Genomic DNA, 13,746 nt, shown 5'->3' with positions numbered 1-13,746 from the left:
AACCGTGCGAAAAAAAGAAAGAAAAAATCGGCCTACAGAAAAAACAAAAATCTTAAAGACTATCTGGTACACAGCAAGCTAAAAGGAATCAACACACCAGCACGCCAGAGACCAGAATTTCAAACCCAAACAAATAGTTAAAAATAGAACTACAAAAAGCATGTTGGAGATTAAACAACAGATAACAGCCAGCACCAGCAACTGTGTTTATTTAATCACATGTGAAAAATGTGGCTTACAATATGTCGGAGAAACGAGTAAAACAATAGCTACAAGGCTGAGACAACACAGATACAATATTAACAATGCAAAAAAGACAACTACAAGGATTGTTCAACATTACATGGCACATGGCATTGAAGCTCTAAAAGTATCTGGACTTCAACACAATCCCAACTGGACAGTAGGACAAAGACGTTTTAATGGAAAACAATGGATCAAGTACCTCAACACGGATTTTCCTGGAGGTTTAAACATGCCAAAATACTAGACAAGTTGTTTTGATTTTGTACCAAAACTCCACAGCCATATACATGCCAACAATCAATGGAAATCAGACTTTGAATATAGGGGACGAATTTGCACATTCCACACCAAGCCAACCTGGGACACGAAGCAAGAGGTGTAACTGACACCAAATGGGCCATTAGACACCGGGCCGGTCATGTGTTTCTCACACATGACCGGGACATCTAGTTTTAAAGAATAGACCAAATACATAAACCTAAATCCCAACGCTAAACCTAAACCTCACAGGAAGCCACGAGCTAGTCATAAAACCTGCCACTGGCTAATTGAGGAGCCATGGGGTGAATTAACCCTAAACAAAGCCCAATAAGGCTAAATAAACAAATCCTAAAACAATAGGGTAAACTTAAACTCAGGGATAAAGTGGTTGATCAGGCTTCCTTCAAATACATGCCGAATGCACTCATTCCTTGCATTGTACTTTGTCACACCCCTGTCTGAGGCTAGGGTTGTATGAACAAACGGATGGCAAGGCACGCAGTTTGGCAGAAGTTTAACACGATTTATTAACCCAAGTGACGATACACGTGACAACAACAAAAGAGACCAAACGTCTGCAAAATAGAAATAAAAAGGTATATTCAAAACAAAGTACTGCATATCATGTATAACACCATAAATCAAACCAATCATTTCCAAATAAGTCATTATCATATGATATAAGCATTCTAAGTATTTATAAATCCGGCCTTATGTGTGTGTGTGTGTGTGTGTGTGTGTGTGTGTGTGTGTGTGTGTGTGTGTATATATATATATATATATATATATATATATATATATATATATATATATATCATAATAAACATCACAATACTAGATCTATGTAAACCATGGCATCAAACAATAACATAATAACATCACCTCCTCAGAGACAGCTCCTTCCACCAGCAGAGTGAGCAGAGACAGCAGACAGACTGACTGGGATATTCAGTCTCTGAGCTTTATACCCCCCATGGCCCCTCCCACTAGACTGGACCAACTGAATAGGGGTCAACATGATCCACAACATGTCAACTCTGCTTGGTTTGGCACAAAACACATTCCTATATATATATATATATATATATATATTCACATTCACAGTTCAGTTGAGCTTGTAGCTCTTCTATTTGAAAGTCTTTAGTTTTCCCAAAAGTCCTTTTCTCCTCCGATGTCCCTCTGTGACAGGCAAACCTCCCCCTCCCTAGAAGGGGAGTTGGTTTGGCCCAAATTGTGTTCAGCTTCTTAAAGTGACAGGAATCTAATGAGAGCAGTGTGTGTGTGTGTGGTCAGTTTGCTGCTTCTTAGTAGTCTTTGCATATCCTAACAGTGCGCGCTTACTGAAAGGCATGTACACTAGCAGCAAACAGTGACAGGGTGGGGTCACACTGTCACATACTTACATATGTAAGTACAGTGAAGTCCCCTCAGTCAACCCCGCCTCTCTCTCTCGCTCACTCACTGCCTTGCTCTCTCCCACAATGTTAATGTTAAATTAGTAAAGTTACACCTATTTTATGTAAATAACATGGTAAAATGTGCAGCATTGGGAGGTAAAGGGGAGACACTTTAATTGTGAAGGGACGACAGGATGAGGAGAGGTGTTGTTGCTAATTGTCGAGAGTAATGGCTGCGTGTGATATTGAACAGTCAAACTACAAATAATTATGTCATAAGTATATGGGGGCCTCATATTTGGTCTTGAAACGGGCCTCCAGATTCCTAAGGCCGCCCCTGAGAATAGGCACAATAAGATAGACCTTTTTGGTCTATGTTTTATATAACTTAATGAAGATACAGCAGATATTAATTTGCTTTTAATGACCAAAATAAACTACTACTACTACTGCCATAGCCACTTGCTAGCCACATTTATGCCTTATATATATATATATATATATAGGTTGTTAACGGTACCCCAACTTTCAACCCCTGAGTTTACCATGATCCACAAATTATTTAATTTACTATTTTTTAATATGTTATTTGGATGACCCTAAGGATCATAAAAGAACCATGAACTACTATACTATTCCTTCCTTCCTATAGGAAAGATAATAAGATATATTGTTGTGCCGGTGAGGTAAGAAACCCTAGGAGGGCATAGGAATAATAATAATAATAATAATAATAAAACTTTATTTGTATAGCACCTTTCATGACATGAAATGCAGCTCAAAGTGCTTAACAGAACAATGGCGAATAAAAAAGAAAAGCAAGGCAACGACATTAAAAAAACAAGCAGTAATGCAATACAGTGAGGACATGAATAACAAAAAATAAAAGATCAATTAAAAGCAATGTTGTAGAAGTGGGTCTTGAGCTGTGCCTTAAAAATGTCTACAGAGGCTGCCTGACGAAGGTACAGTGGGAGCTTGTTCCATGCCGACGGCCCCTAGAAGCAAAAAGCTGCTTCCCCGTATTTTTTAGTTGACATTTTTTTAGGCAAAGCGAGCAGGCCAGCAGTGGAAGACCTTAGGGGGGCTGTTTGGGACATATTTAGGCAGGCAGTCATGTAGGTAGGAAGGTGCGAGACCATTGAGAGCTTTATACACAAGTAAAATAATTTTTAAATCAATCCTAAAAACAACCGTAAGCCAGTGCAGTGAAGCCAAAACTGGAGTAATATGTTCTCTCATCTTAGTTCTAGTTAAAACTCTGCCTGCTGCATTTTGGACAAGTTGTAATCTGTCAGTTGTTTTCTTAGGCAGTCCTGAAAAAAGTGCATTGCAGTAATCAAGCCGAGAAAAAACAAAGGCGTGGATTAGCGTTTTTGCATCGTCCAAAGACAAATAGGCTCTGATTCGTGCAATATTTCTAAGGTGAAAAAAGGCAATCTTGGTAACATGATTAATGTGTGAATTAAAATTCAATTCAGAATCAATAATTTTAAGATTTTTTTTTTTTTTGCGGCTTACGCCTTTTATTGATTTTTGAAGGGACAGACAGTAGGCTGACAGGAAACGGGAGAGAGATGGGGGGATGACATGCAGTAAAGGCCGTGTCGGGTCCGGGAGTCGAACCCGCGGCACACTGCGACTGGATTACCAGTCCGGTGCCCAGACCGTTACGCCACGGCCTGGGCCCAGAATCAATAATGACCCCCATGCAGGTTCTTTACTAGAATAGAACCTCACCGTTTTATATTACATTATAATAATACATATAATTAGAATGTATTTATATATAAATAAATAGCCGCGTCCGAAACGGTTGAGAAATGACAGAGTTACCGTGTGGGGGTCCCACTACTGTATCCTCTACTGTACTGTACTGTACTGTCACTGTACTGTACTGGCACACCCGAAATCACCATATACAGTTAATATGTGCGTGTGTGTGTGTTTGTATGTGTTAGGTTGTGCACAGGTGGTGAAAAACAACCATGCTGTTTTTGTGCTCCCACGCACCCACCGACCCATCCACACACATAGCTCCGTAAGGGAGTGGTTGCACCACTCAAAAAACCCTATGCTTCGATGTCAGTTTTCATGTCAAGGACCCCCCCCCCCCCCCTCCAAAAGAATATATGTAATTGGCCTGCCGACTCCCATCTCAAAATATGTTGTTCCAGGGACCTCCCCAGAAGCAAACAATTTGAGTTAAAAAAAACGTTCGCTCTGAAAGAATATACATTCAAAGATTTCTGCCACATTTTCACCATTTTTCAATAGCTAAAGTATACTTTTGCAAAATAATATAGGTTAATGAGTTTAGAAGATTCAGAACACTTTCCTGGGTGTCTTTTTGTGTGTAATATGTGGTTTCAGATATTTTAGATTTTAGCATTGAGCCCAGTGTCTCTGAGGTGTCATGGACACTGGGCTCACTTCCTTCCTGGACTACATGTTGTCTCCGTAAGACAGCCCTCCCACTATCCACAAGGAGGAGCAGTGCACCAAAGCATTATGGGAATTGTAGTCCAGGAAGGAAGAGAGCCCAGTGTCGATGACATCAGAGACACATATTACACACAAAAATACCCCCAGGAAAGTGTTCTACATCCTCTAAACATCCCCCCCCCCCCCCCAGAAGCTCTCACGTCTACATAGCGGAGACGCCGGCGGTGAAGAAGAGGAAGGTGTCTTTGATCTTCGACCACATGGAGCCCGACGAGATGGCCGAGCACCTCAGCTACCTGGAGTTCAAGAACTTCTGTAACATCTCTGTGAGTTTCATTAAGAATATCGTCGTCTTTTCATCGTCATTAATGATCCTAAATAAAACGCGTCACACGTCATTCGTACATCATAATTTAATATCACTATTCAATTAGCTGCTGGTTGTGTTTAGTTGGATCTGAGCACCCAAGGTCCCCCGATAAAAAGAGGTTTCTGTGACGCCAAAATACTCGTAACAAGAATGACAGCTTTATTTCTTTGTTAATCCATGAGCCATGGTTTATTCGTCTAGTACGCATGGCTGGGTTGGCTTGGCGTTGTGGACTCAGTGGAGAACGGTCATGCGCTGCATGAAGGCTGGGATCTGAGTGAGGGCTGTGGAGTGAGTTATATAGAGACACACCTGGACTGTGATTGGGCAATGAGTTGAGTGGTGTGATCACTGTGATGGTAAACAACACATGTGTCTCTAGACTCTCTTTAGGGATGCACAGAGTGGGGAATGTCCACCAGAGGCTGCAATTCAGACAGCATGAGATAACAATCACCATTCACCACAGAACGTATAGGAGCACTTTCTGCCAAATGACTGTTTTTCTTCTTATTTCTTTTGCACAAATCGGATTATGGATTTGTGAAAGAAAATGTGTGGACAATACAAAAACAGAACGGCAATAGGAAATATACACCCATTTAAGAAAATCACGCCCGTGTGAACTGAGTTGTGCAACTCCCCTCTCTTCCCCCCACCCTCTCTCTCTCTCTCTCTCTCTATCTCATTAGCAGGCAACAGTGCAGCACTATCTCTCTCTCTGTTTCTGGCACAACAGCGCCCCTACTGGTACTAATAGTCATACTGGTGCTCATAGTCACATAGGTGGGTGAACACATAGATAGGTGAACACGTACATTGCTGTTCCTTGGAGTGGTTGCACCACTCAAAAACAATCACACTGCTCTTAGGACAAGGTGTTGAACATAATTGGCCCTTCGCTGTAAGTCCCACCCCAGCCCGTTCTTGGCCAATACCACGTTAGCGACGGTTACTAAGTAAGGATCCTGGTCGAGCTTTCAATGCCTGGTCAAAATGGTTAAGCGGTGTCAATAAATATATTTGCTGTAGCACGTGTGGACCTCAGAAAGAGGGTTTGTTTTCTTACCTTGTTATGAGCAAACTAGTCCATTCCATGAATTATTTCGCGCCGTTGTGCAGTTTAATAGTAAATATTAGAAATAAAAATAGGCTCTCATTGACTTCCATTGTAACGGGGGAAACAGCTCTCAAAGTCACTCTTTTAGCACATATAAGCGAACACAAACAAAAGCTGATTCTGACAGGTTATCACATCAGGAAAAGGTTTTATTTTCGTCTTTTAACATAGATTTATAATAAAGTAACTATTTTGGTTGGAGATATAGTCCGGAGTTCCGTGCCAGACGTGCCCAACTATATGGAGTCCTATGGAGTATATACATATGATCCATATATGGGGATTTATGCTTTATCAATGAAATCCATGTAATCCATATGGGCAACTGGCGGCCCGCGGGCCACAAGGGGCAGCGGTGGCCGAACGGTTTGCGGAGCGGTCTTGATATCAGAAAGGTCGCTAGTTCGTATCCCCGGACCGGCACGTTAAAATGACCACCGCTGAAGTGCCCTTGGACAAGGCATTGAACCCCTACCATGAAATGTTCTATGAGCAGGGCCTGGCTGTAAACAAGTTCTTGAGATTAGTCTAGTTACCCTGGGTAAACATGGTACCTTTCCTTTTCGTTCTCTTTGCTAGTTCCTGGACTACCGCAGTTACGTGATACGGGGCTCCGTGAGGGACAACCCTTCGCTGGAGCGCTCGGTCATGATGTGTAACGGCGTGTCCCAGTGGGTCCAGCTCATGATCCTCAGCAGACACACGGCCCAGCAGAGAGCCCAGGTCTTCACCAAATACATCCATGTTGCTCAGGTAAGAAAACACAGTCAGGGTAAGCCTGACTATGTCTATAGCCCATTTAGACCTCAAAATTAAAAAGAATACTTCTAAATCCTCCAGTTTTCTGAAATAAATATTTTCACGATTTTTCAAAAATAGCAGACCTACAAGCTCATATAGGTCTTGTAGCTATGAGCTTGTAGATCTGCTATTTTTCAATAGCTAAATTATAACATAATGTTTAACCTATTTAGGCCTGACGTCGAAATTTAAGAAATTCTTCTAAATCCTCCAGTTTTCTGAAATAAATATTATCGCGATTTTTCAAAAAATAGCAGACCTACAAGCTCGTAGCGCGCCACTCGGTGGCGATTTTTCAAAAATAGCTATATTATAACAATGTTTAAAACACCAAAAGGGGTTCCTGCCCAAAATGGGCTAGGATACTAGTAGACAGACAACCGCCATTACCGGTGTATCAATCGGTGTATATCTTTTATGAGCCATTATATGATATAGTGATATGATATGATATAGTACTTTATTGTCAGTTACTCAGTTTGCACTGAAATGTGTCTTGCGACCCAGTGGCCTTGTATGCAACACATATACACACATTTGACATGACACAGGACAAAAAAGAAATGCAGTTACATACATAGAAACATAAGTCTACTCCTGGCCAAAATCCTGATTAAGCCTCAAGAGTCGACTGATGGACAAAAGACCTCTTCAGTCTGACCTTATTGTATGCTGGAACACCATATCTCCTTCCAGCAACCTATACTCTCCATGCAAAACATGGCTAGTATTAGAGGTGATATTCCTTGCTAACCTTTAGGATGCTGTTATCATATGTGGATGTACAGTATAGTCTCTGAAGTGCATGTCCAACAATCTTTGAACGGATGTTTAGTTAGTCGCAGCAGTTGTGACTTTAAGGCTATATACAGACAAACATCCATACCAGGTGGTACTACAGTACTGATAAGAACACTCATAATAACAGAAGTGGAAAAACAAAAGAAGAATCCGTCTACTATAGCGCCGAAGGATCTTAAGACGGCGAAGGAAATAGATTATTTGTTTTGTTTTCTTACTTACACACTGATTCAATCTGACCTTTCCACGACATGAGATGATCTATTTCTACTTTATTTACTTTATTTAAATACCTGGTTAATCAGTTCATTATGAATAGTGATGGGGGATGCCGTGTGGAGTGACAAGGGTGCCGTGTCATTGTACTATGGTTCGACTCGCCCCATTAACCCACTTTGAGCGGGAACCCCTTTTGGTGTTTTAAAGCATTATGTTATACTTTATGCTATTAAAAAATAGCAGATCTACAAGCTCATAGGTGCCGCGCTACGAACCTGTAGGTCTGCTATTTTTCGAAAAATGGTGAAAATGTGCCTCAAATCTTTGAATATATATTATTATAGAGTGAACATTTTTAACACAAATCTTTGCTTCTGGGGGGGTAATTTTCAGATGGGGGGGGGGGGGGGGGGGGGGGAGGCATGTTACATATAATCTTTGGGTTCCTTGACATGAAATATTGAGGCACCACACAGAAACATATGGTTTTTCAGAAAACTGTCAGGATTTTGAAGACATTTCTTTTTATTTCGACATCAGGTCTTAATGTGTCAAACCTATAAAGTAGTGCTACAGTGTCTACCTGTGCAGTCTGCAGTCTTTTTCAGAGCGCTATTATCAAATCCATTCCACATTGAGAGACGGCACTCAGTCCTCACAGCTACTGTACGTATACCTTGCAGATAGAAGGCATGTACATTTACACAAGAGTGCAACACTAGATGCCCAGAACAGGCGAGATGGGGAGAGAGGAGCGTAGTTTTCATTTGATTGTCACTCTCTCTAGCCCATTCTGTACGGGAACCCCTTTTGGTGTTTTAAGCATTATGTTATGCTTTAGCTATTGAAAAATAGCAGATCTACAAGCTCATAGCGTGGCACTCGGTGTCACGCTATGAGCTTGTAGATCTGCTATTATGAGCTTGTATAGGTCTAAATGGTCTAAATGGGCTGGAGTAGATTGGTCTGATGATTGCTCGGTTATATAAGTTTGCTCCCTGAGGAAGAAAAAAACATGAGAAAAAGACAAAAGACCCGGACCCACTATAGGCTTGGTGCGACATCACCTTCACACCAATGAAGTACTCCCGTTTGCAAAAAAATGTATTTGCAAATGTATAATTTGCAAATGGGAATACTAATTATTTTTAATTCCCCTGAGATAAGATGGACATATGGAGGCTTTTCTTTTGTTAAAGTACCGGTAACTTGTTTTATTCAGTTCACTTCTGCTAACCCTATATAGTAATGGGCATGCAAGGCTCCCCATCTTGACAAAGAAAATGCCGCAAATGGCACAAAACTGGGTCACTTGTAAATTTGTTTTTCAGTGGCCTTTAACGCAGCGTTGACGTCTGTCCCTCAAGATGAAAGCTTTGCTCACAACCTCACGTGCACACGTTTACCTGTGCACGTGCCTAATATTACACAACACTCCCCCCCCCCCCCGCCCAATAGGGAACTGACGTCACGTGACTCACGTCTTAAAAAATCCTATGTTTCTACGTGTCAGTGGCGCTCAACCATTTTCATGTTAAGGACCCCCATCTGAAAATATGTATAGTTCTAGGGACCCCCTCCCAGAAGCAAATATTGGAGTTAAAAACGTTTGCTCTGAAAGAATATATAAAAAAGATCTTTCAAAAATTGCAGATCTACAAGCTCGTAGCGCGGCACTCACGCTATGAGCTTTTAGATCTACTGTATTCCAATAGCTAAAGTGTAACATATAATGCTTAAAACACCTTCAGGGGTTTTCCTGCATATGAATGGGTTAAGAAAGCAACATTGTCTCGTATGGCTGTACTGAAATCAGTGTTGATTTCGTCGACTAAAACTAAGACGAAAAATGTCGACTACCTTTTTCCACTGACGAAAACTAAATGGAAACTAAATAAAGATTAAAGACTAAGTTGATGACTAAAAGTAAGACTAAATATACTGTCAAACAAATAAAAACTAGACTAAAATGTTAGGAAGGGACTAGTGGACAAGAGATCCAGTATATGTCATTTTACAATTAGTTGCATGCTGAAAATAGCCGATTTACAAGCCCACAACGCGTCGTTGTGGGCTTGTAGATCGGCTATTTCCAGCAAGTGAAAAAAAATCATTCATTATGACGGCATCAAGGCCCGCCAAAATACATTTTGTTCGACTAAATCAACTGTACATTTAGTCGACTAAAATCTTATAACATTTAGTCGACTAAAACTAGACTAACACTAAAACATTCCAGGTGACTAAAATGTGACTCATACTGAATTAAAACTATTCAAGAGACTATGACTAAAATCTAAATGTGCTGCCAAAGACAAACACTGACTGAAATGTGTTCATCTGTGTTCATTTAGGGGCAGCGGTGGCCGAACGGTTTGCGGAGCGGTCTTGATATCGGAAGGTCGCTATAGTTCGTGTCCCCGGACCGGCACGTTAAAATGACCACCGCTGAAGTGCCCTTGGACAAGGCATTGAACCTCTACCATGAAATGTTCTATGAGCAGGGCCTGGCTGTAAACAAGTCATTGAGCTTAGTCCAGTTACCCTGGGTAAACATAGTACCTTTCTTTCCTTTCTATCTCCTGATCCGCAGAGGTTGCGAGCCCTGCAGAACTTCAACACGCTGATGGCGGTGACCGGAGGTCTGTGTCACAGCTCCATCTCCAGGCTCAAAGACACCTCCAACCTGCTGACACCGGACATCACTAAGGTATCGTTGTACCGCCATGCTGATTTGACCAAAGTCAAAGTCATACCATTTGTCACACACGTTACCGCAGTGAAATTTGTTCTCCGCATTTGACCCATCTCTTGGAGCGGTGAGCTGCAGCGTGCGCCGCGCTCGGGAATCATTTGATTAGTAGATTTGACCCCCCAATCCAACCCTTTGATGCCGAGTGTCAAGCAGGGAGGCACTGGGTCCCATTTTTACAGTCTTTGGTATGACCCGGCCGGGGATCGAACCCCGACCTCCCAGTTTCAGGGCGGACACTCTAACCACAATATACTATGAATTATTTCAGCACCATTGCCGTAGACGTATAGGTCAATTGAACAACGCTTACCGCCATTGCCGCCATTGCCGTTGATTAACATCCCAGCGATGCGGGGCGAGATATTAATATTCAGAATTTTTCCTATTTATTTTTTTGGCATTTCGCTTTTCGCTTGCCGTATGCTAACGCTCAGTGCAACTATTAGCTTATTATTGACTCCCACGTTAGCGAGACGGAAAGAATGACTCGTAGCTCCTAATCCAGGGCGCTCTCCGTGGTGATGAATAGAGCGATATGCTGGCGCTTATTTTCTGCTCCTCATCCGTCTCTCCCGCAAAATATGAACGCTTTTTGGAGCGTAAAACAATATATTAAGATGATCGGGGATGTTGAGGTCACTTTGTAAAGTCAACTTTTTTAGGAAAGTGTTTCCGGTTCATGGCTTTCAAAGTAAAAGCGATCAGACACCTCCGGTATTCTATAGCCTATATTTTGAAGGCAGTCGGCGTACTCAATGTGTTAATTAATGTCAATTGCACTTTTATAGTGCATTCGATCGATCGAGCCATAATGCTACTTACGTTAGCCGGTTAGCTAGCTATGTTGTTTAGCACAGCACTGGATCGCCCATCTTAGATCGTCATAATAATCCATTCTATATCTGTCTCCTATTCCTTGTCCCAGATGGCATTTTGGTCAAAACAACGTTTCTTTGACGGCACAGAGCCGACGATGTGGAGCTCTCCAGTGCCCCGGTTTGGATTCATATTGTAAACAAGGCCTGTCCAGGCTCTGTTCAGCTTCATAGGTTAATACTACTTCCGGTAGACTGGAAATGTGGCTTTTCAAAATAAGAGCTCGACTGGAAAGAATGCTGGCGTGAATTAGATCCTAATTTTTCAATAAATGCTAGCGCTGTAAGTGTAAAACTTTAGTTTGTTTCAACCAAGGTTCATGTTTTAGGTTGCTATTAGAGAAAGTAAAAGATGATTTTTATTTGCTGCTGTCTTTTGTTTTAGGGATTTTAGCTATTTTTGACAGGGGGGTGGGGGTCTTCGAGCATGTGGCTAAATATGTATTATTTTACAAAATGTTATAAATTTGTATATATTTTTTTATTTATTTACTATAGTCCTACTACACCCCAAGAAATTACACCTGGCCACAAAAGATCACAGGATCTAATGAATGCGTCAAAGTGACATATTGAGCCTACGACACACAGTGAGGCTTCCCCCCAGTAGGCTACCTTCACATTCAGTAGATCCTGTGATCTTTTGTGGCCAGATGTAATTTCTTGGGGTCTAGTAGGACTATAGTAAATAATTTTAAGAAATCGCTATAACATTTTGTCACAAAAATAAAAATGACATATTTAGCAGATCTACAAGCTTAGCAAATCTACAAGCTCACAGCGAGCTCTACAAGCTTGTAGATCTGCTATTTTTGAAAAATCAAACGAACGACTGACATAGAAACATAGCTTTTTCAGAAAACTGTCAGGATGTAGAAGACATTTTTAGAATATGATCTCAGGTCAAAATGGGTTAAACTTCCAGGTTATTGATAATCATCACTGCACGTATCGTCAGCAGGGAGTGTTGGGAGGGAGGAGTAGGGTGGAGGAGTAGTGACTTTGCTACTAAGCCTTTTTATTCAACATGGTGGAGGTGTTTCGGTGTATCCGTCACATTTCCATCAGGTCATCATCCTCATCATGACCTGACAAAGATGTGACATTGTCATTTTATTGCCTGCACCCTGTTGAATAAAAAGCCTTAAAGGGTCACTTCACCCCTTTTGCAACCAGATCTTATTTTGCTGATGTTTGGGCGACAAGAACCACTTTCCTGGGGCTTTTAATGTGGGTAATAGTGTTTTTAGATATTTTAGTATTTCAAAGTGTCCATGGTCTCCATGGTGTCATGGACACTGGGCTCACTTAGGCCTACTTCCTGTACTACTTGTTGTCTAAGACAGCCCTCCCCCTATCCACAAGGAGGAGCAGTGCAACCAAAGCATTATGGGAATTGTAGTCCAGGAAGGAAGTGGGACCAGTGTCCATGACATCATGGAGCCCATGGACACTTTGAAATACTGAGTAAGAAAGTACCGCCGAAGCAGACAACCCGCATCACTCCAGGTTAGAATAAAGTCCTTACAGTGCAAGGCTCGAATATACAAGTTGAAATGAAGCGCGTTCGTTATCAACGTCAGAGGTAAATAAATTCATATAAAAAGGAATGAGTGCTGGCATTTTCTTCATTTCACTTTGAAACACTGAAATATCTCAAAAACTGTCTGACAGACCAACGGAGGCTTGAGGCGTGGTGGGACCCCCTTGTGCTCAACTTTGCTACATTTTATTTTTAGGTTTAGGCCTTAGTTGTAATGTAAATAAGGTGGATGCATTAGGTTTAGGCCTTAGTTGTAATGTAAATAAGGTGGATGCATTAGGTTTAGGCCTTAGTTGTAATGTAAATAAGGTGGATGCATTAGGATTCCTATGAGGAAATATTGATACAAAAAAGTTTTAGCTTGAATTCATAATGGCTAGGATAGGATATGTGTCTCGCAAAGGCCCGTATGGACCGTAACTAGCCAAGGGCCTTTCTCGGCCCCACCCCTCTCCCACTGTTTAGATTGTGTTCAGTTTCCGCAGCACCAGGAGGGGGTGGGGCAGAGGGGAGTGCCTTTACTGGGATGCATTCAAGACACCTGCCTTGTGTCTGAACACAGCTTTGACGGATGTGTTCTTCCCCCCTCCCTCCCCCCCATCAAACAAAATGTTTGGTCAAACCATATGGGCTTCCATTGGGAAATGCATTGGAGCGGCCATTAAACACAGACACAAGACAGGTGTCTTGAATGTGTGAACGCAGCCCAGTAAGGGCATACTGTATGTCGACCCCACCTGCGCACCTCCACCCGTCCCCACCCCCTCCTGGTGCGGCGGCCATCTTGGAAACTAAACACAATATAAACAATTGGAGAGGGGGGTGGGGCCGAGAAAGGCCCTTATTAGTCATAAACACTAACTAGCCAATAATTGGATGGATGCATCCAATCCTTTTATAGCATCCAGGCATA

The 13,746-nt window shown here is 41.8% G+C and overlaps 1 protein-coding gene across 1 annotated transcript in view; it reads left to right on the top strand.

Annotated features, from left to right (window-relative positions):
- Positions 1 to 13,746, top strand: part of rasgrp4 (RAS guanyl releasing protein 4) — a 59,756-nt gene that overhangs the window by 25,748 nt on the left and 20,262 nt on the right. Inside the window, exons 6-8 of the mRNA XM_083772763.1 lie at positions 4,540 to 4,675; positions 6,419 to 6,592; positions 10,254 to 10,370. Coding sequence (XP_083628889.1) covers positions 4,540 to 4,675; positions 6,419 to 6,592; positions 10,254 to 10,370 — 427 coding nt within the window. The remainder of the gene's footprint in view (positions 1 to 4,539; positions 4,676 to 6,418; positions 6,593 to 10,253; positions 10,371 to 13,746) is intronic.

This window comes from Protomyctophum parallelum (assembly GCF_964188405.1).
Source record: "Protomyctophum parallelum genome assembly, chromosome: 9".
NCBI classification, from domain to species: Eukaryota; Metazoa; Chordata; class Actinopteri; order Myctophiformes; family Myctophidae; genus Protomyctophum; species Protomyctophum parallelum.
The sequence above is the reverse complement of the archived record's forward strand: the minus strand, read 5'-3'. Positions and strand labels throughout refer to the sequence as shown.